This window comes from Aedes albopictus, chromosome 3 (genome assembly GCF_035046485.1).
Source record: "Aedes albopictus strain Foshan chromosome 3, AalbF5, whole genome shotgun sequence".
NCBI lineage: Eukaryota > Metazoa > Arthropoda > Insecta > Diptera > Culicidae > Aedes > Aedes albopictus.
The window spans coordinates 363,166,544-363,194,252 of record NC_085138.1 but is presented as its reverse complement, the minus strand read 5'-3'; the positions used below and the strand labels follow the sequence as shown (position 1 = coordinate 363,194,252).

General features: G+C 43.0%; 1 protein-coding gene across 1 annotated transcript in view; it reads right to left on the bottom strand.

Annotated features, from left to right (window-relative positions):
- Positions 1 to 27,709, bottom strand: part of LOC109411435 (exostosin-1) — a 703,630-nt gene that overhangs the window by 51,744 nt on the left and 624,177 nt on the right. The window contains exons 3-4 of the mRNA XM_062855443.1: positions 13,769 to 13,843; positions 2,492 to 2,618 (exon numbers count right to left, since the gene is read on the bottom strand). Of these exons, the coding sequence (XP_062711427.1) occupies positions 2,492 to 2,618; positions 13,769 to 13,843 (202 nt within the window). The remainder of the gene's footprint in view (positions 1 to 2,491; positions 2,619 to 13,768; positions 13,844 to 27,709) is intronic.

The window sequence follows — 27,709 nt, the reverse complement described above, 5'->3', positions numbered from 1 at the left end:
TCCTGACGAGGATTCCTCTGGAATCCTGACGAGGATTCCTCTGGAATCCTGACGAGGATTCCTCTGGAATCCTGACGAGGATTCCTCTGGAATCTTGACGAGGATTCCTCCGGAATCTTGACGAGGATTCCTCCGGAATCCTGACGAGGATTCCTCTGGAATCCTGACGAGGATTCCTCTGGAATCCTGACGAGGATTCCTCTGGAATCCTGACGAGGATTCCTCTGGAATCCTGACGAGGATTCCTCTGGAATCCTGACGAGGATTCCTCTGGAATCCTGACGAGGATTCCTCTGGAATCCTGACGAGCATTCCTCTGGAATCCTGACGAGGGTTCCTCTGGAATCCTGACGAGGATTCCTCTGGAATCCTGACGAGGATTCCTCTGGAATCCTGACGAGGATTCCTCTGGAATCCTGACGAGGATTCCTCTGGAATCCTGACGAGGATTCCTCTGGAATCCTGACGAGGATTCCAGAGGAATCCCTGACTGGATTCCAGAGGAATCCCTGACTGGATTCCAGAGGAATCCCTGACTGGATTCCAGAGGAGTCCCTGACTGGATTCCAGAGGAATCCCTGACTGGATTCCAGAGGAATCCCTGACTGGATTCCAGAGGAATCCCTGACAGGATTCCAGAGGAATCCCTGGCAGGATTCCAGAGGAATCCTCGTCAGGATTCCAGAGGAATCCTCGTCAGGATTCCAGAGGAATCCTCGTCAGGATTCCAGAGGAATCCTCGTCAGGATTCCAGAGGAATCCTCGTCAGGATTCCAGAGGGATTCTGGACTGGAATCCAGTCAGGGATTCCTCTGGAATCCAGTCAGGGATTCCTCTGGAATCCAGTCAGGGATTCCTCTGGAATCCAGTCAGGGATTCCTCTGGAATCCAGTCAGGGATTCCTCTGGAATCCAGTCAGGGATTCCTCTGGAATCCAGTCAGGGATTCCTCTGGAATCCAGTCAGGGATTCCTCTGGAATCCAGTCAGGGATTCCTCTGGAATCCAGTCAGGGATTCCTCTGGAATCCAGTCAGGGATTCCTCTGGAATCCAGTCAGGGATTCCTCTGGAATCCAGTCAGGGATTCCTCTGGAATCCTGTCAGGGATTCCTCTGGAATCCAGTCAGGGATTCCTCTGGAATCCTGTCGAGGATTCCTCTGGAATCCTGTCGAGCATTCCTCTGGAATCCTGTCGAGGATTCCTCTGGAATCCTGTCGAGGATTCCGCTGGAATCCTGTCGAGCATTCCTCTGGAATCCTGTCGAGGATTCCTCTGGAATCCTGTCGAGGATTCCTCTGGAATCCTGTCGAGGATTGCTCTGGAATCCTGTCGAGGATTCCTCTGGAATCCTGTCGAGGATTCCTCTGGAATCCTGTCGAGGATTCCTCTGGAATCCTGTCGAGGATTCCTCTGGAACCCTGCCAAGGTGTTTCTTGGATTCTGTCGAGGATTCCTGTGGAATCCTGTCAGATACACAAAAGGAATTTTTAATTTACAAAGAAGTATAGATTTTTGAAAAGCTCTTTTCTTTAGTATTTGATCTCCCTAAGCTCATCACTGCTCTAAATGTTTCCCTGATATCCTTAACCCGCCATCAAAGCGCCATTCCCCTTTTCAATGGAGCAATAATGCCGTGGCAATAGTGAGTGATTTAGCGCTCCCAGGTGTCTCATTAGCACGGGAAACCTGGTCGACCGACCAAACGAACGCTGAAATAACGCGACCGTTGCTGACGACGGTGACCCCACCGTCTGCCACCGTACTCGGGAAGTTAAACTTCACGTGGGTGGCAACATCTAACTCCTGACGCATTTACCCTAACGAACGAAACCTTGAGGCACGTTTTCCCCGGAATCGATGGCGACAAAGTTTTGTTTTCTACTTTCTGCCCGGCGGTCCAACAAACTGCCTCCTGCCTAAATGATGCCCGGAGGTCACAGACACACCCTCGACAAAAATCAACTTCCGAAACGCAATTGTTGGCTGGTGATGGCGAGAAACGCACCACCACCACCATCGCCACCGTCGACGCCCGAAAATAGGTAATTCAATTTATGGTTTGGGGCTGTCGTGTCCCACTTGAGTTGAGGCGAGGACGACGATGACGACGACGACAAAGAGGATGAAAGCGGTGAGAAATTCCTAGGGAGGACCATAAGGCAAACAAACAGGGAAATAACAGGAAACAAATAAAGCGAACAAATGGAGAGGAAAGGTTGGAAAGTTTTCCGAATGTGGAAGGGAGTTTTTCCTCAGGGAGGAACCAGGAAACGCAACATCTTGAAGGAACACGGAAACGTGGAAGGAAATGGTTGTTTTTTGGATCCGGTAATTTGGGTGGATTTTCGGGACGTTTAGATATCGAACGTAGGAAAATTTACAGACAGACATTCCATGCAGCAGTTGGATTATTGTTTGCGTGAATAAAGCGATTACAGTGTTGGAAACATCGTGGAATGGAGCTATTCAATTTAATAAAGTGATGTCTTACCTGCAATAACAGTCTTTCATCGGCCCAAATCGCCGCCTGTTGCCAGTCTATTTTTGACTGGAACGGCAACACCCACGAGTTGGACAGTAGCACCGGTATACAGCCTGCCTGCAGTGCTTCGAGGAATCTGTGGGAAAACGGAAATACGGTATACGGTGAAATGGGTGTAGATGTTTAAATAAAGAATAATTGGATGAGCGGCTTTTGGTGGGGAGTTGGATAGAATCGAAACCTGATTAAGTGATTTATGAAAAAAAGATACAAGCTTGAAGAGACTTTGAGGTGCATACTGAAGGCACCTATAGAGCAGACTTTCGGAGAAGTGCGTGAAGACGCTTTGAAATCTGATCAAATCTATTGATTTAATGGAAGTGTCTTTCATAATTCTTCAGGAAATAGTTTCCTGCAAACATTCGAAAATCGTATCCTTGGTATCTTCCTGTGATGCTGCTGAAAGCATCTTTCAGAATTCACGTGTAAGTTTCATCTAGAATTTATTGAAAATTTTCTAGAATTGAAGAGTTTTCTTGGAATGATTTCTGGAAGGAAATCGATGGTGAACTTTAGAGGGGACTTTCAGATGAGTTCTGGAAGAGACTTTTGCTTAAGATGTTGCGCATAAATTTGGGAATGGAAGTCTCTAAAAACTAAGAAAGAAACGTTCAACTGAGTTCTTCTAGAAACTTCATGTAGGGTTCTGGAAGAGACTTCCAGATGGTTTCTGGGATAGAATTCCAAATGAGTTCTAAAAGAAACTGCAAGATTTATTCTGGAAGTGATTTCTTACTAGAAGAATCATCCAGGAGACTTCTATGTGAATTCTGAAAGATTCTTAATGATGATTTCTTGAAGAGACGATCAGAATACATTTGAAAATACCTTCCAGAATTTAGGAAATTTTTTGGAAGAATTCTGGAAGAGTCTTTCAGTTGTTTTCTGCACAAGACATCCAGAGAACCCTGGAAGAGCCTTCTTGATAAATTCTGGAAGACACTTTTGGAAAATACTTGCAGATAAATTTTAGATAAGACTTCCATATAAACTCAGGAAGAAAGATTCAAATTAGTCGTAGACGAGACTTCGTGTTGATTCCAGATAACTTTTGTAATAAAACTTCAACTGTGTTCTAAAAGAGTCTTCATGATGAATTCTGGATGAGTACAAGAAGAAACATCCAGGTGATACCTGGAAGAGAATTCCAGAATTCATCTGCAGAACTAAAGTGATTTTTGTAATATTTATGAAAGAGTCCTTCGGATGAATTTTATACAAATCTTCCAGATGAGTTCTGAAAGGGAGAACCAGGTAAAATCAGCAAGAAATTGCCAGAAGTATTTTGGATGATACATCTGGAAAATACTCGGAGAAACATTTTGGAAGAGACTTCCAGATACACTCTAATAAAGACGCCAAAATTAGTTCTGTAATATAAGAGACTTCATGATGAGTTTTGGAAGGGACTTTCTGGTGGGCTTCCAGATGAATTTTGGGATAAAACTTCAACTGTAAAATAGACTTCAAGATGAATTCTGGAAAAAAATTCTAGATGAGTACTAGAAGATACATCGTGGTAAAACCTGGAACGATAAAGATAATTTCAGATTATTTCTGAAATAGATTTACAGATCAATTTTGGAAGATACTTCAAAAGAGACGAACCAGCCAAGGGCTGAAAGTCTCTCTAATAAAGACAAATCAATCAATCAGATACTTCAAAACATATCATTCTCATCCAGATAGTCATAAAAATTTTGGAGAAACTTCTGGAAAATTCTGAGAAATTCTGGAATTGCTTTCCAAATGGAACAGATCTGTAGATAAATTTGGAAGAGCCGTCCAGAGAAACACTGAAAGAAACGTAATGAATTTTAGAAGAGACTTCAATATGAGTTCTGTGGAGCGGACCTGGTGTGATGGTTAGAACACTTGACCATCACGCCGAGGACCTGGGATCGAATCCCACTCCCGACAAACTCGCAAAATGTGAGTTCTTCCTTCGGAAGGGAAGTAAAGCGTTAGTCCCGAGATGAACTCGCCCAGGGATAAAAATCTCGTTAATACAGATAAAAAAAATATGAGCTCTGGATGCGACTTCCAGATGAGTTTTGGAAGAGACTGCCAGAAGTATTTTGGCAGAGACTCTGGATAATATCTGGAAGAGAATTCTAGATAAGTTCGGGAAGAGATTTCCGAATGACTAGAAGGGACTTTAATTCGATGGACACGGAAGGAAACTGACCCAGAAATCTAGCAGATATTTTATGATTCATCTACTGGATCCTTGAATGGGCTTCCTGAAAAATCTACGAAGGCTTCATGTGCAATATAGATTAGCTTCTAAAAGTATTCAGATCAGGTTCATTATTGGAATCCAGTAAGTCCTGTTTAGGGCTTCATAGAAAAATCCTTAACAGTCGTCTCAGCCCAAAAGACCTTTCAAAGGCTTCTCAGATGTCTCTTTAACATGGCGGGGGGTTTGAAAGAAATTCAAAATAAACTGTCCATAAAAATCCTGCACAGGCTTCTCTTGTGTGACTAAACAGGCTACCACAGAAATCCTGTATAGGCATTCCCAATAAAAACCCTGGTTAGACTTTTCAGAGAATTTCAGAGAGGTTTCTTAAACTTTCAGGACGCGCGCCTGTTGGGTCCGCTTTATACGACGAGCAAGGTTTGTCGGCAGTGTTGTAATTTTTTACAAAAGTGCTTGTCCCTTCAGTTATCCCGAACAGGCTTCCAAAGGCTTCTTTAACAGAGAAATCCTTAACAGGCTCCCATGATCTGGCTTTACAGAAAAATTCTGGATCTCTGATAAACTTGTTGAAAGTTCCTCTCGAAAACATGATTCTTCTGCGAACATACATTGCATTTTTAGCGCTTGTACCGCCTTTTCGAACCCTGTTAGCAAAATAGCATCCTTGATTGAGTGTAATCAGTATTGGCCTTTTAATTCTGCTCTCTATCGCTTATCATTCCACAGATACGTACAACCACTTGCAGTCTTCCTCCGATGATAACTAATTGATCATGAGGAAGATTGCATGTGGTAGTCGAAATACGTACGCGTCCTAGAATAAGTGAGGGGCTCAGAAGCAAATGGGTGTAAATGACCTTTTTGTCGATTGTGAGCTAAGGATATAAAAAAAATCAAGGTTCAGGAGCTTTTTTAGGGTTATTTCTACGATCATTAGAAAAATTTCAATAAATCGGCGAAAATTGGGTTGGTTTTGAAACTCCGTACATTTTGTACGGGATGAAAATTTGATGAAAAACTTTAAGTCTTCTTTACTCGAAAGTGACAAACTACATTTTCTTCTACCCCATTTAAGAATAAGAGAGCGAAATTTTAAGGTACAGAACAAATTAAACTCAGATTAAACAGATCACACATTTCAGGTCAAATTGATTCGAAAACGCTTACGCGTTATTATGGTTCTCCAAATCTTTTAGTTTTATGACGGCTTTCAAAACCTTCTAAGAACTAATTGAACTTCGATTTATTGTTCCGTAAGCTTGTTCCGAACGTTTTAGTAGGTCTTTTCAAAATTTTTTTTTAGAAGCTTCTTTGCGAAACTAGATGAGATTCTCACAAAGATTCCTTTGTAAGGAATGCTTGGAGATCTTCTGTTGGGAATAAATTTGAAAGCCTTTTCTGGATTATTCTTGGAAGCCTGTTCTATGATTTCACTGGAAAGCCTATTCAGAATTACTCCCGAAAGCTAGCGCGCAGTCCTCTTTGAAAGCTTCTCATTGGATTTCTGAGGGAAATATGTTGAAGATACTTTTGAAAAGCCTACGCCTGCTCAAAATGGCTGTGGGAATCCCCTTCAGTATTTTTGTGAAAAGGTTCTTTAGTATTATCTTGGAGTGCATCTGGGATCCATTCAAAACTTCTCTAGGAAACCTGTTCTTTTTTAAAAAAATTATAAACTTAACCTAATTTTCAACTCTTTTGTCCACTAGGGAACTACGTGAACACTTACTTACCTTACCTTACCGATCAGGCTAAGGCCGGGGTGGCCTCTGCTGTACATAGTAGCCACCTCCACTCCATTCGGTCCATGGCTGTTTGTCTCCAGATCCGCACTCTGCGTAGGGTCCGCAGATCGTCCTCCACTTGGTCGACCCACCTAGCGCGCTGCGCTCCACGTCTTCTTGTACCGGTCGGATGACTCTCGAGAACCATTTTAGTCGGGTTGCTATCCGACATACTGATGACGTGACCCGCCCACCGTAGCCTCCCGATTTTCGCGGTATGGACGATGGTTGGTTCTCTCAGCAGCTGATGCAACTCGTGGTTCATTCGCCTTCTTCAAGTCCAATCTTCCATCTGCACTCCGCCGTAGATGGTACGCAACACCTTCCGTTCGAAAACTCCAAGGGCGCGTTGGTCCTCTGCACCTAGGGTCCATGTTTCGTGCCCATAGAGGACGACCGGTCTAATCAGCGCAGCGTTTTGAAGATGGTTAACTTCGTGTTACGGCGAATTTTATTCGATCGTAGAGTTTTGCGGAGTGAATTTCTCTGCTGGTGTCGTTGTCGGCGATCACCAGTGAGCCCAAGTACACGAATTCTTCAACCGCCTCGATTTCATCACCGTCGATATAAATTCGGGGTGGCGGGCGCGCTGATTTCTTCCTGGAGCCCTTTGCCATCATATTCTTTGTCTTCGACACATAAATGACTAATCCGATTCGTCTGGCTTCACTTTTTAGTCGGATGTACGTTTCCGCCATCGTCTCAAATTTATGACCATGCTGAGGGTGGCGGGTTCGATTCCCGGTCGGTCCAAGATCTTTTCGTAAAGGAAATTTCCTTGACTTCCTTGGGCATAGAGTATCTTCGTGCCTGCCACACGATATACACATGCAAAATGGTCATTGGCAGAGGAAGCTCTCAGTTGAAAACTGTGGAAGTGCTCATTGAACACTAAGCTGAGAAGCAGGCTTTGTCCCAGTGAGGACGTTACGCCAAGAAGAGGAGAGGAATATCAATATCATCAGCGAAACCAAGCAGCTGAACAGACTTCGTGAAAATTGTTCCACTCGTGTTTATCCCGCTCTCCTAATTACACCCTCTAAAGCAATGTTGAACAGCAAGCACGAAAGACCATCACCTTGCCGTAATCCTCTGCGAGATTCGAAGGGACTCGAGAGTGTCCCTGATACTCAAACTACTTTGGTAGAAGGTAGCCGCTCGATGCCCGCTTTTCCACATTTTCTGTCCAGTCCAACAAAGTTCCTGCAACGCCACGATGTCGAAGTTGCGGGGATGTAGTTCGTCGTAGATTATCCTGTCACATCCTGCGAAACCTAGTGACTTGCAATTCCATGTTCCAAGTTTCCAATCGTAGTCCTTATTTCGTCGCGTGGGTCTTTGCCGATTGTATCGAGTCGTATTTTCTCCTATGTTATTCGCAATGGGGATTTTTACGGGTGGCTTATTGGGCCTACGCCAACACTCCTGTCTCGCCGGAGGGCCATCGTGCCAGTTCTGTTTAACGTCCCAACCAACACTGGAACGACCACGCTGATGGGGCTACCACCTTGGATCTAGCTGGGCGTAGTGCAGCGTTTCTTACTCAGACGCTGGAAGCCAGAACAGACGCTGTTTGAGCCGCACCTCCTTGGTGAACAAACGCTCGAATCGTTCTTCCTCAATCTAGCTGAAGTCAGAAGGACAACAGTGCCCAGGCTGCACTACCAGCTAAGCACACAACTCTTAGCTGGCGCACACTTGGGGCTGGATTGAAAATACACGGAAAAAACTCTAGCTCGTCGAGATGTCGAGATCCACACTTGGTGTCTTCAGAGAAAATATTCCTATGAACAAGGTCGATATTCTGAACGGTAGCATATTTTTCTTACGTTATTCGCATAAACGTCCTATAAGTCATTTTGGCCATCTTTCATTTTAGCGGTATGGTGCCTTCGGCAAAGTTGTTCGGCTATTTATGCTAAAAAAGTTTGCCGAAGACGTCAAATTTCCAAATCCTACTGTTCCTGAGATATTGGTCGATTTATAAAATACCTATCTAAAATCGAGTTTATTCATTAAATTACGTTTGTAAACAAATTTAATGTCCGTTTTCGAGTTGTAATAATGAAAAATACTAAAATAAAACATATATCAAAGAAATTAGTTGAAAAAAAAAACCAAATATGCATTGATTTTTTTATAGAAAGTTCCTGAAAATCACGCAAAATGTATATATGACGTTCTTGCAGTCGTGCAAGTTCGGGCAAGTTTTTTCATCGGCGATCCCTAAAAAATACATAAGCTTTCATGCACATTTTTTTCACCGACATGATATTTGATGATTTTTTTTTTAATAGCGGTCAAAGTTTACTGATTTGTGTGAATCAATACAAGATTTTTGCAGATATATTACCATGTTGTATGATGCCAAGTGAACCATGAGAAGTATAAATGCAATCTAGTCACAGGTTTAGTTATTTTTAAGCTTCAAACAAATTGTAAAACACAAAAATATCCTAAACACGCCATTTAGCCTTGGTTTTATCATTATCTTATATGATCTCATGTGATTAGATTGCATTTATACTTCTCATAGTTCACTTGGCATCATACAACATGGTAATATATCTGCAAAAATGTTGTACTAATTCACACAAAACAGTGAACTTTGAACGGATCAAGGTCATTCATTGGGAGTCCCAGTAGGCGGCATCTATCAGGATATGGTGGCAGATTGTCGGGGTCTCTCCATGGCAAGTTCCTGAGTGCCAAGCGAATGAATCATTTCTGTATCCGCTCAATCCTGATGCACCACGTAACTTGATAAGGATGCCATACGATCGAAGCATTCTCCAAAATTGGGCGCACAAGAGCACAGTACAACGATTTCCAGCAGTGCGGGTCCGAAAAATCCTTGGCTACTTTGGAAATGAAGCCCAATTGTCGGGTCGCTTTAGAAACAATTTCAGATCGATGCAGATCTAAAGTCATTTTCGCATCCAGCTGAATTCCCAAATCTGTTACACTGGTAACTCTGTCCAAAACATTTCCACTGATATGGTAGTCAAATATAACTGGGGTTTTCAAGCGATGAAAGGTGATCACTTGTCATTTCTCCACGCTCAAAATCAATTTGTTTTTATTGCACCAGTCTGCAAATAATGTCAAAGATTTCTGCAGGCGCATGCAATCATCTTCGGTACGAGCCACAATATACAATTTCATATCGTCAGCATAGGCAAGTTTGAATCCTTCGTCTAGAACCAAAGCTGCATCGTTGAAGAACAGAATGAACTGTAGTGGCCCGAGGTTGCTTCCTTGAGGGACTCCAGATTCATTGGAAAACGATGATGAAACACAGCCATCAATTGCCACCCGAAGCTCTCACCCCGTAAGGTAAGACTCCAACCAAGAAATTAATTGCGTAGCGACTCCGAGACGGGACAATGTATGCAACAATATCCTATGGTCAATTTTGTCAAACGCTGCCTTCAAATCTGTGTAGATTACGTCCACTTGTGCTTTATCTTCCATAGTCGTAATACATTTCGACATAAAAATAAGCATATTGGTAGTGACTGACCGATTTGGCATGAACCCGTGTTGATCATTAGAGATGTAGCTTTTTGTAGCTTCGAGAAGTATTCCACGCATTATAGTTTCAAACAGTTTTGAAGCAGCTGATAGACTAGTGATGCCACGGTAGTTCGTAACATCATGACGATCGCCACGTTTGAAAACGGGTATCGTGAACGATTGCTTCCATATACGCGGGAATTTGGCCTGCTGTAGCGAACGGTTGAAAATATCACACAAAGGCTGTGCGAGAGAGCAGATTTTGTGAAGGTGTCTCTGAAAATTTTCTAATACTTCGCCAAAATCATAAAAAAAAACTCTGGGACTCCCTCCAACCTCATGTAACGCACCTGAGATTCTCGGAGACTTCTGAAAACGTTTTCGTCCCGTACCGCTTCTAAAATCCGCTGAAACCCCCCCGAACACCAAGTAACGCCCTGAAACCTCCGAAAATCAATGTTCCCACAATCTCATACAATTGACCCCCTGGAATCCCCTGAAACTCCTTGATAGGACCCTTCAAACCCCCTTGCAATGATTCAGAGATTTCCTTGTACCCCACTGGAACCCCTGAAACCTTTAAAACTCTCCTGCTACCTTTCTGTGCTTTCTCCTACGAACGACCCCTGGCCACCGTTGCCATAGTGACCGTCATTATTACATTTTATTATGCAAAATATTGATGCTGAGTAGCTCTCTCACTTTTTATGCACGGCATTCATAAAAATGCATAAAAATAAACTACATTAAAAGAGGTTTTAGTGTAAAAAATACAATGGCATCTAGTTCTTCTATTTTCAAGGAAGCATCATTTGTATTACGACTTGTTTTCGTTCATACTGTTTGCGCCCTTTATAATGGACGTGAATTGAGGTCCGAATATATCATTGTGAGATGTAATACAAACTCCGGGAAAAAAAACTAATAGAAACATTATTGGAAACATTCTAAGATCGATTTCTGGATGACCCGTATCGTGGATAGATCACATTGGAATCGTGCATTACGGCGTAAGATCTACCAAATTGAGTTTCAATGTTGCTATTTTCCTGTCTAAAGTGGGAGCATGGATTAAAACTTGATGTGTTTTTGTGATGATTCAGTTTTTTTTAATGTTTTGACTTTTACTGCGAACGATTTCTGTTTTTATTTGTTCATATATTTTTTCCTTTTCAATCTTGTGTTTGTGATTGGCTGCCTCAATCCTTCGGCCCTTTCAATATCTTCAGTATTGATATGCAGATGTGTATGTTATTTTTTTATGTTTTTTTTGTATATTAATATACTTTCTTTCAGGTATATCGAGGTAAGTTCATTTAACATATATGTAAACTATCCATCAAATGTCAACTGCGCTCTATATTGCCGAAAAGAGCTCTTCATAACAATCTCACCCTACTAACACAAATTCCTTTTCCTTAAAGTCTATGGAGAGAGTTTGGGTACCCTGTACCTTCGAATAGACGTTAAACTAACATTTCTACCCTTTCACAGCGATTGTAAGGACGTGGCCAGGTATATAATGTGATGCTTGTTTCGACCAACTCAAACACGTAGAAAAAAGCGTTAATCCCAAACGTTATTTTAGCGGCACTACGGGTTAGATTTTTCAAAACATATGAAGCTGAGCATTGTATAGCCACCCACGATGTGCACAATCGCCTATGCTATGCTACATTCTAAGATCGATTTCCGGATGACTTCTGTAGGATTACCGAGACATTCGTGAGAGGTTACTGCATATTTACGGAAATTTCAGTTATCTGTTTTTTTACTTATTTTTTTTATGAAAGAGCCCTTGAAAGGGTTTTAAAGAAATATTTTGGATTTTAACTTTAGATGCTAAATCTACAATCATATTTTGGAAAAGTTTCAAGAAGAATTTGGCAAGATTCTGTACAGAAATCTTGGAGAGTTTCTATAAGAATTCTTGGAATAAATCGTGTGATTCATAATAACATTGGTTAGAATCTAATTAGAATCTATATGAGTTTGGATGATAGAGCTTTAACGTTTTTCTAAAAAGTGTTCGAAATAGTAGTTTACGCAACAAGGTGCAGAATGACGATTTTTACAGCACGAGTCGTACATTTATCCAACGAGGCTTGCCGAGTTGAATAATTACGACGAGTGCTGGAAAAATCGAGTTCTGCACCGAGTTGCGTACAACGTTTTTTGCAATTTTATAAATTACCCTCGAGGATAGTTTTTAACAAAACTTTTTCATCAAACTGCACACTGATGTTCATGGCTATGTTCAAGAAAATTTTTCAAAACTGCGTCCACAAAGCATCAAGAAGTTGATCAAAACAGAAAACAGTGCTGTAATGGTTCATTACGCAACGCAAATCAGTGCTGTAATGAACCATTACAGCACTGTTAATTTGGTTTGGGAAAGTAGGCATTTTCCTGTCAGATTTGCGTGAGGTAAAACAGCCTATTAAGTCTTTTTGCAATTTCTCATCGTAATAGGCTGTTTTACCTCACGCAAATCTGACAGGAAAATGCCTACTTTCCCAAACCAAATTAACAGTGCTGTAATGGTTCATTACAGCACTGATTTGCGTTGCGTAATGAACCATTACAGCACTGTTTTCTGTTTTGATCAACTTCTTGATGCTTTCTGGACGCAGTTTTGAAAAATTGTGACATTTGCACAGTATAACCTGTTATGATCAGATTTTCTTAAACATGGCTATGAACATCAGTGCGCAGTTTGATGAAAAACTTTTGTTTAAAACTCATCAAGGGTAATTTATGAAATTGCAAAAAACGTTGTACGCAACTCGGTGCAGAACTCGATTTTTCCAGCACTTGTCGTAATTATCCAACTCGGCAAGCCTCGTTGGATAAATGTACGACTCGTGCTGTAAAAATCGTCATTCTGCACCTTGTTGCGTAAACTACTATTAAACAATCCATATTTTTTCATCAAAGTCATCTTTTTGCAAGTCTTTTTGTCAAGTATCATCATCCGTAAACAATGCGTGACGCCCACCCTTCTCAAGCCAATACAAACGAAATTATTCAAATTAATGAAGCCATTTAGCAGTTTTTGTACCTTCCCCAAAAGTTAGCTCCCGGGAATACGCAAAGATCCCGCTCGCTCGCTCGCCCAGTCCCACGACGTTCAAGTTTCACGGAAAGAAAATTAAGGAATTTTCTTCTCGCGGTAATCCAATTTCGGTCCGATCCATCCGGTCCTTCTCTTCATCTTTATGCTTAGCAACCCAGTCCAGCCACTCAGTCTACAACTACGGGTAGGTAATATGGGCGAGAAGGAGCTCCGGAGCTTACGGGCGTAAAATTTCGCACTGAAGAGTGCAGAAAAGGACCCAAGAAGGACGACGAACGGATCTTGGCGCGTATCAGCTCCCGCGGGCCGAGGAAAAAATCCTGTCTATTCCTATCAGCAGCGCAGCAAAACCAATCTCTGCTGGGTTGTTTTTTTCTTCTTTTTTCGGTATATATTTGTTTTAATGACGAGACTGTAAACGGTTTGGGCTGACTGCTGGCAGCAGCAGCACCAGTCAAGCTATCAAATATTCATGAAATATCACATAATTTTACAGTACCCTGAAGATAAAGGCTACGCCATCACTCTTCTAGCTAGCCACCGCCCGCTTGGTTGAGGTTCGGGTCCTTGTTCCGAGTTTCGGGAGATAGGTTTTTGGGTCCCTGGGAGTGGAAAAAGGGAAGGATGAGAACCGGGCAAATATTTACCTAAACGATCCTAGACGACGTCCTCTCGGCACCAGGCAGAATGTTGAATTTTGTAATAGAGTCTCGTAGTCGTATCTGCAATGAAAGAGGGAGAGAGAAGAAAAGGGAATATTATTAACAATTAGGCTCCAAAATCTGATCACAGAGTATGTAAGAATGGTTAATGAAGAAGAATGTTTAGAACTATTTGACTAATATATTATAATAAATCCATTCAAGTTTTGTAGTAGTTTTCAAAACTTCTTCAATGCTAATTAGATTTTGAGTTGCTTATATAACACTATATGCAGAGACGCACATTCTGAAAGCATAGGGATGAAACTGATTCATGAAAGCTATTCATGCTACAGGCCACCAGCACCATACTCCAAAGAATCAGTAACTATCCCAAACAGCTTTACACATCACTTAATCACAACTCGACAAATTTCCATTTTTCAAGTCAGACAAATTAGAAGCTACAGAACGTTCCTCGCCGCAGGCAACGAAGATTAAGACTAATGCCGTTCATGTTCACGTCAGAAACCGAATTTCCATTGCTGCCATTTATTGCTACACCAATGGTACTGAACAAAACTACTGCTGCAGTCAGTCAGTCAGTGAGTCTCACTAAAACACAATGCTTTTCAAAATTATCTACTATTCATACCGGTGAAGTGAAAGCTAGCTGTTCTACATGCAGCAGTTACGTTACAGTATGCCGAATTTCATTGGTTCTGTTCGTTCCACCATTCATTCGTTCCAACCAACCAACGGCAGTCAGCTCAAAGACGTCTTTCAAGCTCGAAAAAATAACCATCCCCCAAAATTGCTGACCAAGTGAAAAAGCTTTGCCACGTCTGAAGCTGTCTGGAACAAATCGTTTTCCTTTTTACTTCTTTGCCACCACCGTCTTCTCCCCCGAAACTTTCCACTCCAATAAACCACCACCGTTCGTCTAGGTTACTTTTCTGGTGAGGCTGCTGATGCTGATGTTCCCTCATCTCATCCTTGCAGCAGCTAGCAGCAGCAGCTCATCGAGTTAAGGAGGGCGTTTCAATGAATATTGAGAAGCTTGCGCTTAGTTGCACCCCTGCGGCGTGTTTCCAGACTGGGACTGGATAAGTGTGTGTGTGGATGCTGCATGTTTAGACGTCCGTCGGTCTATCTTTCAGTGTTCTCCATTCGCTTAGAAATCCTTTTCGCCCAGAGATATGGAATAGAAGCGAATGCACCACACACTAAACAGCCGGTGTACCTAAGTAAATGTAGTGCTACTCAAAATAATGTGACCACCAAAACTGCTATTATTTTTGCTGTATTTTTTTAGTTCCAATGCGAACGTGGCGCAAAAAAAGAGAAGAAATGCTCACACGCACTCAAACGAATTATGTAAACCTCTATAATTTCTTAGGATATTTCAAGAATTCTTTGTAGCAGTAGATACCTTTTATAGTTTATAAAAAATGCATGAGAGTTAGTCTTCGAAAGTATGTGTAGGATAAACAGCTACACGTTAATGAATACAAAACAAATCGACGAGAGTTAATTGAGTATTAAGGTCCATGGACGATGAAGACCAACAAAAACTACTAAATATTCAAGCTTATTTGTTCATCAATGGTATGTTATAAGAGAAAAATGTATTAAGTAGCTCAGGCACAACAGAGTATGGAACAGAATTATATGCGGAGGTTTTACGAAACTGTCAATAGTACACGAATAAAACAGCACCTTCTCCCGTCAGGTGTGTGGAGGTCCATTAAGGGTCTGGTCAAAGTCTACAGTCTATACATTTTTTCAAAATTTTGTATGGTTCAATAATCAAAAAATGAGTCTCAGTAGTTTCTGGTTAGCGCGTGTTAGAAACTTGCTGACAGAAAAAACAATGGTGGCTACCAGGAGGAGACATCACTTACAGGTATCGTTGAACGGTTACAATTGAAGAGCAACAGACATTATTCGAATCGACGACTACGGATAGACTTGTTGCGGTCTCCAGTTAGCCTAGACCGCCAGACACGGCAGGTTCGATTCCCGTTCCGGTCGGGAAAATTTTATCAACTCCCTGGGCACAGTGTATCATTGTGCTTGCCTCACAATATACAAATTCATGTAATGGCAGTCTAAGGAAGCTCTTCAATTAAAAACTGTAGAAGTGCTCAAAAGAACATCAAGTTGAAGCGAGGCAGGCCAAGTCCCAGTGGGGACGTAGAGCCATAAAGAAGAAGAAGAAGAACGGACAGACTGTTGAGACTTCAAAGCTAGACAAGACCAAGACAGCCATTAGAGGACTGACGAACAACAAGGCTACTGTGAAGCACGAACTTCCGGCATAGCTTCTTAAGCACGGTTGTGAGTAGCTGTATTAACTCTTAAACCGAATTACATTGAAGATATAGGAAGAGGAAGAACTTCCTGCTAGTTGGTTGGATAGTCTCATTTGTCCCCTGTGCAAGAAAAGGCATCGACTTGAGTGCGAGAGGAATAACACTTCTTAACTCAGCGTACAAGATTTTGTCCGGAGTTCTGTTAAACTAACTGAGGCCGATTGAGTAGTCCTTCGTCGGTGAATATCAGACGAGTTTTCGTGGGGGCCGGTTAACGACGGATCAGATGTTCTCCATGCGGCAGATTATTGATAAATTTCTTGAGTACAACTTACAGACCCATCATCTGTTTGCTGTTGGCGTAGGATTCACTGAATAGAAACGGAATGAAAGCGGATCGTGATCGAATATGGTTTTCCAACGAAACTGGTTAGACTGATTCGTGTGACGCTTGACGGATCGAAATGAAGCGTACGGGTTGCGCATGAACTTTCGACATCGTTCATAACCTTAGATGAACGGAAGCAGGGCGGTGCGCTTTTAAACTTGCTGCGCAACATAGCACTGGAAGGAGCGATAAGCGTTAAGTTGCGCATATGTTTCTGCACTTCGCGGATGATGCTGGGTCATTAGGCCGAAGGTCATTAGGCCGAAGGCCATTAGGCCGAAGGTCATTAGGCCGAATGGTCATTAGGCCGAATGGTCATTAGGCCGAATGGTCATTAGGCCGAATGGTCATCAGGACGAATTGAAAGTTAGCCGTTGTTTTTACCTTTTCCAACAATTTTTGACAAAAACTAGTTTAACAATGGAACTAGAAAGAATAGCCTATGTTTTAAAGAAGGAAAAATTTATGAATTGAATATCAGCAGTTTCAGCGCCAAAAACTATTTCAGCAATGATACTAGAAAGAACAGCCTATATATAAAGAAGGAAAAATTCATGGGTAAAATATCAGTAGATTCAGCATCAATAAAGTATCTTCGTGCCTGTCACACGATACACACATGCAAAATGGTCATTTGCAGAGGAAGCTCTCAGTTAATAAGCTGAGAAGCAGGCTTTGTCTCAGTGGGGACGTAACGGCAAGAAGAAGACCCAATGACCATTCGGCCTGATGACCATTCGGCCTAATGACCATTCGGCCTAATGACCATTCGGCCTAATGACCATTCGGCCTAATGACCATTCGGCCTAATGACCATTCGGCCTAATGACCATTCGGCCTAATGACCTTCGGCCGAATGGCCTTCGGCCTAATGACCTTCGGCCGAATGGCCTGACACCCTTGACAACGTATGCAACCAAAAACCTGAGCTGCAGTGACTCATTTGTGACCAATGTGCTGTGTGGGACCTTTTCTGTACACTAAAACGTCTTTTTGTTCAGATTACTCTAGTGGAGGCTCGACTGTATCGTTTCAACTATCATTAAAAACGGCTACGCAGTCTCGAAATTAGCAAACGAAGTTTATTACTTGCCCAACGTTTCGACACGGGGTTAGTGTCTGTTAGTTTCCCCCTGAAGAAGACACTAACCCCGTGTTGAAACATTGGGCAAGAAATAAACTTCGTTTGCTAATTTCGAGACTGCGTAGCCGTTTTTAATGATAATTCAGATTATTTTTATACATTTTTACCAGGAGGTAGCAGGAGGTCTCAAGGGCGTTTAAGGCAGATATATGACGTAGTCACAGCCAAAATTAATTTTCAAAAGCACAAATCCGAGAAACCATTGGACGGTGTGCTCTGAAAAGTTTATCGATTGATCACAGGAACACTTTCAAGGAATTGCAGTGGAGTTCCAAGAGGTTCAGGGGCGTTTTAGGAGGTGTCAGGGATTTTCAGGGGTTTCAGCGGGGATACCTGGTGGTCTGAAGAGCGTTTCAGGGTGTCTCATGGGCGTATTAGGGGGTTTTAGGGGGTCAGGTGGTTTCTAAAGGAAATCCCATGGGGTACCTATGGTGCCTTATATTATTGAAAGGCTCCTTAAATTCCTGTAATCCCATTGAAATGCCCTCAAGGCTTAAGCAACACGCATGTCATAGAAGTGTTACGACAGCGAACGTTTTGGTTGTACATAAGTAAGTTTGACGTTATTTTATTTTAACACAATGCTTGAATAACGTTAAATTAACTTCTATAGGTACAACCAAAATTTGCGCTGCCGTAATTCATGTAGGACATGTGTGTTACTTAGGGGGGGGGGGGGGCTCCTGAATTCCTTGCTCTATTGGAACTTGAAACACCTCTGAAATGCCTTTAAACGCCCTTGAAACGTACACATCCCATTAAAACTTCCTTTAAACCCTCCAGAAACTTTCTGAAACGCATCTGAATACCTTTTGAAGCATCCCTGAAACGTTATAAAACGACCATAAAACCTCTCAGGTCACACTTAAAATCGTTACGTTAAACCGAAAACCCCATGAAACGTTCAAGCCTTGAAACGTCCCTAAAACCCCTTGTAACGCCTTCCAAAAGCTCCTGAGAACCCATGCCCTGAATCTTCCTTAAAGACCCTAGAAACAGCCCTGAAATTCCCGTAATCCCATTAAAACGCCAACGAATCCTATCGGAACGCCCTTAAAACGATACTGAAGTCCTCTGAAACAACCCCTAAAGCCTCTTGGAACCCCCTTTTTTGGCTCTCCGAATGCGCTGAACCAAGACCTGTTCTCGCGAGCTAAGTTTCCTAATGGAAGACCTGACTTTATTTATGCACAACATTTGTGCTGTCAAGTGGTGAGTTCAACGTCTGTTAGAGGTTCTCCAAGAACTCCTTTGGATAAAGGTCAGCGGATCTACAAACGTAAGGGGCTGTTCATAAACCACGTAGACCAAAATTTGGCCATCTCAGACCCCCCCCTCGTAGATATTTGTCCATACAAAAAGTTTGAAATTTGTATGGAGCGTAGACTTTGGCCAGACCCCCTCTCCCCCCCCCAAAGTTTATGTGGTTTATGAACGGCCCCTAACTAGATGTCTTATATGGTCCCATCGCCACTATCGAGACTATCAAGTGTTGAGCTCATTGACTCTTTAAGGGCCTTCAAGTTCTCAGTTCCATCAGTAATTAGTCTGAAAAGTCTCCTGAAACCCCCTGAACTGCCTCAATTAACCTTCCGTAACTCGCGCGGTTGGCCACCACCGTCAACACCACCCTTATGCTGAGTACAAAAAGCGAGATTTTATCAACGAGATGTATTAAATACAACAGCGCGATCGCTCGAGGACTAAAACGCATTGAAATTCCCATGGAGCCCCCTGGCAGTCTGTGCAACCCTTCAATATTCCTTTGCAACCCCCTGAATCACCCTGGAAAACCTTATGCAAAGCTTATCCGAGAGCACGTGAAGCCCATTTAAAACCCCTCGGGAATCATGGATTTCTCTCAAACGTTTTTGAACCTCCCTAATCCTCCTGAACCCTCCTCACCTCTCAAAGCTCACATGATTGTCTCTGAAGTCCCAGAAAACTCCCGGAATCCCTTCTGATGCACCATGAAACGCCTCTGGAAACGCCCTAAAGTATGTGAAGAATCTTTCCTGGAAGCCAATCTGTGATAATTGAGTCCCTGATGAAGGTCCTATATGCGACCGAAACGTTGGACGAAATTAAATAGCAGTATTTGAATATTGTCGAGACTGAAAAAGCCATTTTCAAGTTTGAGCCAGGTGAACATACGGGAATTGAAACTCTTTTGAAACTTCATGAAATACTTCTGGAGCTCATCTGAAATCCTATGGACCTCCGCTGGAAACCTCTGGAAATCTCCTAAAACACTCCTTGGAACCCCTCTGAAGCTTCAGAAGCTTCCGAAAATCTCTTTTTTAATGATAAAATTTGCTGATCAGATACCCAAGATGTTATGTGGTTATGTGAGGATCGACCCACTAAAACAAATTCTCTCTCTCTCTCAACGCCCGTTAGGGATGACTTCGAGAAGAGGAAGACTGTACATAAGTACTTTGTATTGGTAAGCATTCAATCAGCTACCGCCTTAAGTTGTCCTTTCTCCCCTGAAAGCTTTGGTCCTGGCTAGTACTGTAGACTACCCGCTAGACTCAAGATCCCGGATGGGACTTGCTGTTAGTCGCCATTTTCTCTTTAGTTCAAGTACGATTCGGGAGATCGTGGAGGCTACAGAATCCCACTTATCCGCTCCCGTACACATCCTTTCAACAAGGCATAGTGGCCCACGAACCAGATTTCGGAGGAAAGATGCATTCAGACGCGGTGGAAGCAGCACTTCGACGAGCACCTGAATGGCGAAGAGAATGTAGGCACGGAGGACCAAGGCAGCGGAGGAAATGACTATGTTGGTGCAGCAGAGGACGGGAACGAACCAACTCCCACGCTGAGGGAAGTTAAGGATGCCATCCACCAGCTCAACAACAACAAAGCGGCTGGTAAGGACGGTATCGCAGCGGAACTCATCAAGATGGGCCCGGAAAAGTTGGCCACCTGTCTGCACCAGTTAGTAGTCAAGATCTGGGAAACCGAACAGCTACCGGAGGAGTGGAAGGAAGGGATAATCTGTCCCATCCACAAGAAAGGCGACAAGTTAATGTGTGAGAACTTTCGAGCGATCACCATTTTGAATGCCGCCTACAAAGTGCTATCCCAGATCATCTTCCGTCGTCTTTCACCTAAAGTAAATGAGTTCGTGGGAAGTTACCAAGCCGGTTTCATCGACGGCCGGTCGACAACGGACCAGATCTTCACCGTACGGCAAATCCTCCAGAAATGCCGTGAATACCAGGTCCCAACGCATCACCTGTTCATCGACTTCAAAGCGGCATACGACAGTATCAACCGCACAGAGCTATGGAAAATTATGGACGAGAACAGCTTTCCCGGGAAGCTGACTACACTGATTAAAGCAACGATGAACGGTGTGCAGAACAGCGTAAGGATTTCGGGTGAACTATCCAGTTCATTTGAATCTCGACGGGGACTACGACAAGGTGATGGACTTTCCTGCCTACTATTCAACATCGCCCTGGAAGGTGTTATGCGACGAGCCGGGCTCAACAGCCGGGGTACGATCTTCACGAAATCCAGCCATTTTGTATGTTTTGCGGATGACATGGATATTATTGCTAGGACATTTGGAACGGTGGCAGAACAGTACACCCGCCTGAAACGTGAAGCAGCAAAGGTCGGACTGGTGGTGAATGCGGCTAAGACAAAGTACATGCTGGTAGGTGGGACTGAGCGAGACAGGACAAGCCTTGGCAGCAATGTTACGATAGACGGGGATACTTTCGAGGTGGTAGAAGAATTCGTCTACCTCGGTTCCTTGCTAACGGCTGACAATAACGTGAGCCGTGAAATACGAAGGCGCATCATCAGTGGAAGTCGTGCCTATTATGGGCTCCAGAAGAAACTGCGGTCAAAAAAGATTCACCCCCGCACCAAATGTACCATGTACAAGACGTTAATAAGACCGGTGGTTCTCTACGGGCACGAGACGTGGACGATGCTCGAGGAGGACATGCAAGCACTCGGAGTTTTCGAGCGACGGGTGCTAAGGACGATCTTCGGCGGCGTGCAGGAGAACGGTGTGTGGCGGAGAAGGATGAACCACGAGCTCGCTGCACTTTATGGCGAACCCAGCATCCAGAAGGTAGCCAAAGCCGGAAGGATACGGTGGGCAGGGCATGTTGCAAGAATGCCGGACAACAACCCTGCAAAGTTGGTGTTTGCTAACCATCCGGTTGGTACAAGAAGGCGTGGAGCGCAGAGAGCACGATGGGCGGACCAGGTGGAGCGTGATCTGGCGAGTGTTGGGCGTGACCGACGTTGGAGAGCTGCAGCTGCAAATCGAGTATTATGGCGGCAAATTGTTGATTCAGTATTATCATGAATTTGATGTTAACTAAATAAATGAAAATGCATTCAGACGCACCCTATTCTGGAAGTAGCAGCTCTCCAGTATCCAGCTTAGGTTAACCGGGACTCGTAGGTGGCGTTCCAGATGACGCTATTGAACGCACTCTTTGCGTTCAGCGTGACGATCGCACAATAGATTTTGGAGCGCTATCTCGGCCGTTTTGGTTACAGCTCTAATAGCGTCCACCGTTGATCGATCCTTTCGGAAGCCGAACTGGTTATCCGAGAGGCCAGAGTCATCGGGTTTCCATGGGCCCATGGTCTTGTATCGTGGCACGGGAACAGCGTTTCCACGATCTTCTGCAGCATCTCAGGGGAGCGTTCTGGGGGTGGTGATACGCCATGACTACCCTGTAAACATTAACCCAAGGGGTCGTATTGGCTGCTTGGCTGAGATTTTCGAAGCAAACCCACTTACGTGCCTTAATCTCTTTGTTCAGTGCCAGTTTACCACCCTGTAGGCCTAACTTCGTTCGTTTCTACCTTCATCGGCGCGAGCTCTTTGCATCCTCCTTCTAGCTCTTAGGCAGGATGCGCGGAGCTCTGCGATTTTTGTACATCACGAGTATACCGGTTTGCGTCCATTTCTGGGTAGGGATCGCTTTGGCATTGCGGTGTCACATGTAGGGGTGTTGGGGGTAAGACGGACATGTTTAGAAAACACTCTTTTTTGACAGTGTAAACAATGCGATAATTTAAATTTTATCTCCATACTATATACTTCAACTAAGGTACTTTACAGTCTGCAAGCCGATTTTGCAATAAAACTTGATTTTCCATGACTTTTGAGATAATTAAAAAGTGATCTCCAAATGTATGTTTTTGAACAGTGTGGGTAAGACGGACCGGTAGGGTGGGTAAGATGGACACGTTTAGAAATTTAGCTAATACGCCTCTAATTGTGTTAAATAATGTTTGTGGCCGTTTGTATTCGGTAGATCAATCATAGTAGAATCTAAATTTGGCCTTAAATCTCTTAGCGAAACGTGTTTTTGCAAATTAAAATCTATTTTGTAAATTGGAAACCTCCATAGACTGATAAACGCCTAACAGTATGCAATGCTCTGGTAATTTTACAAAGTTCAAACTGTTCCAACAACAAAAACTCTAATATAATTAATTTTTAAACAAAAAATCAATATGAAATGCTTTTTACGGCTTCCACAATAATCTTTGTACTCCATAGATTTCAATCTGTGAACAATGTGTGGGTCTTAATGTATTTCTTACGGCACTATCAAAGTAACCCCAACACTGTCCGTCTTACCGACCCTCAAGGTGGACCGTCTTACCCCCACACAACGCAAAATATTCATTCCACCACCGTTATTCATAATCCACGAAATTTACCTGAATTTCGTTGTGTATAGGACGGAACAGTTTAAAACTACTGGGAAACTCAAAATAAAATGCAAAAACTTAGCAATTTAATGTTAAAAAGCTTATTTATTGCCGCCTCAAAATTAGATCCCAGTACAATAGCGTGTAGCCTGGTAAATGATTATTTTTTGCACTTTTGACATATGTATTCTCTTATGGAGTGGTTCAATAATCATCAACTGATAAGAAGATATAGTTAATCGTAAAAGAAAGTCAAATTTCAGCTCTTAAGTGACAGAACTAGTCAGTGGTCCGTCTTACCCACCAGGTCCGTCTTACCCCCAGCCCCCCTACGGCTTAGGATTTCGACCAGATCATTGTCGGTATTACTTTCCATAAGCAATCGCTCCACAAATGCCGGCTTATCGAAGCGCGAGGTCAGTCATCCCCGATGACGGTCGATGACCTTCGGCTGTGGCCGTCTTCCTTTGTGTTCTACCCTGTATAGAAATCGCCAGATGGTCATTGCGCGTGCATCCATTGTCGACCCTTCAGACCCGGGCTACAGAAGGTCACATCAATGATGGACTCTGCACCGTTCCCACTGTAGTTTTTTTTTGTTGCCTACATTTGCGACATCCTAGCTCTGGGGGCCACCGATGTGAACTTGTCTTCAGTACTTGTAATTGAAATTTTAGTTTTCCTTTGATAGAGAATTCCTTAGTTAAAACTTTGAGTTTTAGAGTAGATCCATAAGGGTTTAATAGGGCCTGAAACCAATAGACGAGAACTACAGCTTCTCAATGACTTCGAATTAACTGATGACAATGTTCTATTAGCTCAACGGCGCTCTGATATTCACAGCAAGCTCGATGATCTTGCCAATCGCTCCTCAGCGGCAGGTCTTACCATCAACGTCAACAAGACCAAATCGTTGGATGTTAACACGGTCAACCTTTCCAGCTTTACGGTAGCTGGGCAATCAGTGGCAAATATTGAAAGCTTCCAATATCTTGGTAGCCAAATGGCGGCCGATGGTGGCACCAAAATCGACATAGGTGCACGGATCAAGAAGGCGAGAGCTGCTTTTGCGAATTTAAGAAAATCAACCAGATTAGTCCACGCACCAAAATCAGAATTTACAACTCGAACGTGAAATCTGTGCTGCTATACGCCAGTGAAACCTGGTGTGTATCAGTGGATAACACTCAACGGCTTCAGGTCTTCATCAATAGATGCCTGCGGTATATAGTTCGTGCATGGTGGCCTCTCAATTGGATCTCCAACGTGGAGCTCCATCGTCGATGTCATCAAAAGCCGATAGCGACAGAAATTCGGGAGCGAAAGTGGAAGTGGGTCGGCCACACTCTGCACAAAATATGCAAACAAGCATTATATTGAAACCCAGCAGGACATCGCAGCAGAGGCTGGCCCAGAGGCTCATGGTGGCGCAGTCTCCACAAAGAAACTAAGGAACTAGACAGAAATTTGACCTGGCCACAGGTCAAGGCGATGGGGGCAATCGCCCAGGATAAAGGTCTTTCAATTCGGTCCTCTGTACCACAATGGGTGCTCAGGACTAAAAGTAAGCTGCGTTAACATTAGTTTGACAGAAAACGCATGGGAATACAGTCAAATTACGCGAATGTAGATGCAGCGTACGCTATCTGCTCCAGGCTTAATATTAGAGTGGATATGGGGAAGAAACTCTCTCTCTCTCTTCTTGGCGTAACGTCCTCAATGGGACAAAGCCTGCTTCTCAGCTTAGTGTTCTATGAGCACTTCCACAGTTATTAACTGAGAGCTTCCTCTGCCAATGACCATTTTGCATGCGTATATCGTGTGGCAGGCACGAAGATACTCTATGCCCAAGGAAGTCAAGGAAATTTCCTTTACGAAAAGATCCTGGACCGACCGGGAATCGAACCCGTCACCCTCAGCATGGTCATGCTGAATACCCGTGCGTTTACCGCCTCGGCTATATGGGCCCTGGGGAAGAAACTATTATCGCAAAAAGTTTCAATTCTCGAAGCAGGGATTGCACCCTAATCCCATAGTATGGTGCGTTTAGAAGCTTGGTAACCCTCGTATACTTTTTGTCAAAAGACAATGAGGACGAGCTATTCAAAGCAATAGGTATCTAGAAAACAACAGTTCCTAGTGCATGCTTTGGTTGAATCTTGTTTGCAAGATTTTGTCATACTTTGTAGTCTGACCATTCTATTTTAAAATGCAGTGCACCTTCGAACCGACAGGAATCCTTCTGCACATTAGGAATCCTTCTGCACCGTCTGACAAAATCTCTCTTACACTCATTCTGAAGACTAGAACCTACCAAAGATTCGGGTTCGGGTGCATTTATCTCACCAGCCAGCCAGCAACCCGTTCTTGTTTGCCCATTTCCTAAGAAATTGATTTCATTTTACGCCCCCCGGACTCGCCTCTTTGTCTCGAAAGAAGCCTCACCGGCAACGCCCCTTCCTTTCCGCATTTCCCGCAAATTCGAACATGAAAGACAGCCCCGGTTCACAAAGTTCTGTTATCGGGAAGCCCATGTTTCTAACCAGCCAGCCAGCGTGGCGGTATCTCTCGGTGGCGGTGATGGCATGGTTCGGTCTTTTCGAATTCTAAAACGGCACCTAAGTGAATAGAAATTACTTTATCGCTTCATCTCTATGGAAAAGGTGCTACTTGGAGCCGTGCAGTAGTCTCTGTATGGGTAGTGTTGTGTTACTTCCGAACACAAGAGGTGTTTAGGCAATAGCTCTCGGAATGCACTCGATGTCGAAGGGAAGTTTTTCTCATTTGTTATGGAAATGTATCGGATTGATTTATTTGTGTTTCTTCTTCGGGGGAAGCTCAGTTAAGGAAATTATGTATTCAATAGAAGGTTTGTATGCAAAAAGAGTAAATTAGAAGAAACTTTTGAGCGAACTGTGTGGCGCAATATTACTTAGAATTTGTTAATTTTCAAAATTTGTCAGTTTTCACGTAATTATTGGTAGCCCGTATACAAAGCATAGCCATAAGCATTGATGATCGTAAAATTCTCATCGTTTATTCATTTTTAACCTTAAACTTCTTCTTCTTCTTCTTCTTCTTCTTCTTCTTCTTCTTCTTCTTCTTATTATTATTATTCTTCTTTTTCTTCTTCTTCTTCTTCTCCTTCTTCTTCTTCTTTATGACTCTACGTTCCACTGGGACTTGGCCTGCCTCGCTTCAACTAAGTGACACTTCTATGTTTGTTCTTTGAGCACTTCCACGGTTATTAATTGAAGGGCTTTCTTCCTGAGCAGAAGAAAATAACAAGTGAATAGCATATCAAGGCAAATTTGCCTGCCATTACATGTGTTTGTATATTGTGAGGCAAGCACAATGATACACTATGCACAGGGAGGCGGGAAAATTTTCCGACCGGAACGGGAATCGAACCCGCTGTCTCGAATTTGGAGATCCATAGCCTTAAACACTAGGCTAACTGGAGACCCCTGATTAACCAGAGCAATCTAATCTTCGCTGGAAAGCAACAATAAATGCAGGTTGTTCCTAGCTAATCATGTGTACAATTCGACAGCCCAACTATCATTTGAAAATTCAATTGGGGCGCTGTCCACGGTCATAACGAAAAGGAAAAGTGTAAGTTTGACATCCATTGTTACTAGATCTCAAGGAATCCTCTGCATCTCCAAAGTTGTCACAGGTTCGAAATGCCAAAATTTTCAATAAACTTTGAAATTTTAACCAGTTGATCGATTTAAATGTTTTTTTTTTTGTTTGCTCAATGCCTTTCTTTGTTAATTTTTGCGTTTCATAATTTTATAATGATTCAAAATATAATCAAATATTTACAAGTGTCTAGTATGGGACAATATGTATCACGACATTCGGAGTTGTACTATATCGATTCTCTATGGAATGGCTGTAATGTTATTTTGTCAAACACCTTTCCTTCATGAAAACTCCAATATACCCCAGGGCCATCAACATACGCTTCCCGATTACGTGGCACCACCATTCTTAATAATACCATCCGCCGAACACCTGGACGAAACCGTAGATTTATGACATGACTCCCGAATAGTGCAACCCCTACTGGAGGCACTTCCGGCGTTCCGTTTTTAAGGCTCACTGACTGGACGCTTTAAATCACGTCTGGAAGCGCTGCGCTGGATGCGGCTCTTTGCTGGCAGGGAGGACTTTGAATCAAACCTCTATCTGATGATGACGAAGGCGACCCAGCAACATAGACAGCATGGGCGAAAAAGAACCTTCATACATACAACGAAACAATAATAAATTGCACAAGAAATTTAAGCTGCCAGGACGAGCGCCTCTGAATGGAGCTATTTATCAAAGGACGAGTAGCGCCGGGGGATATGAAAGCGTATTTTTATCACACGGCTATGTTTGTTTAT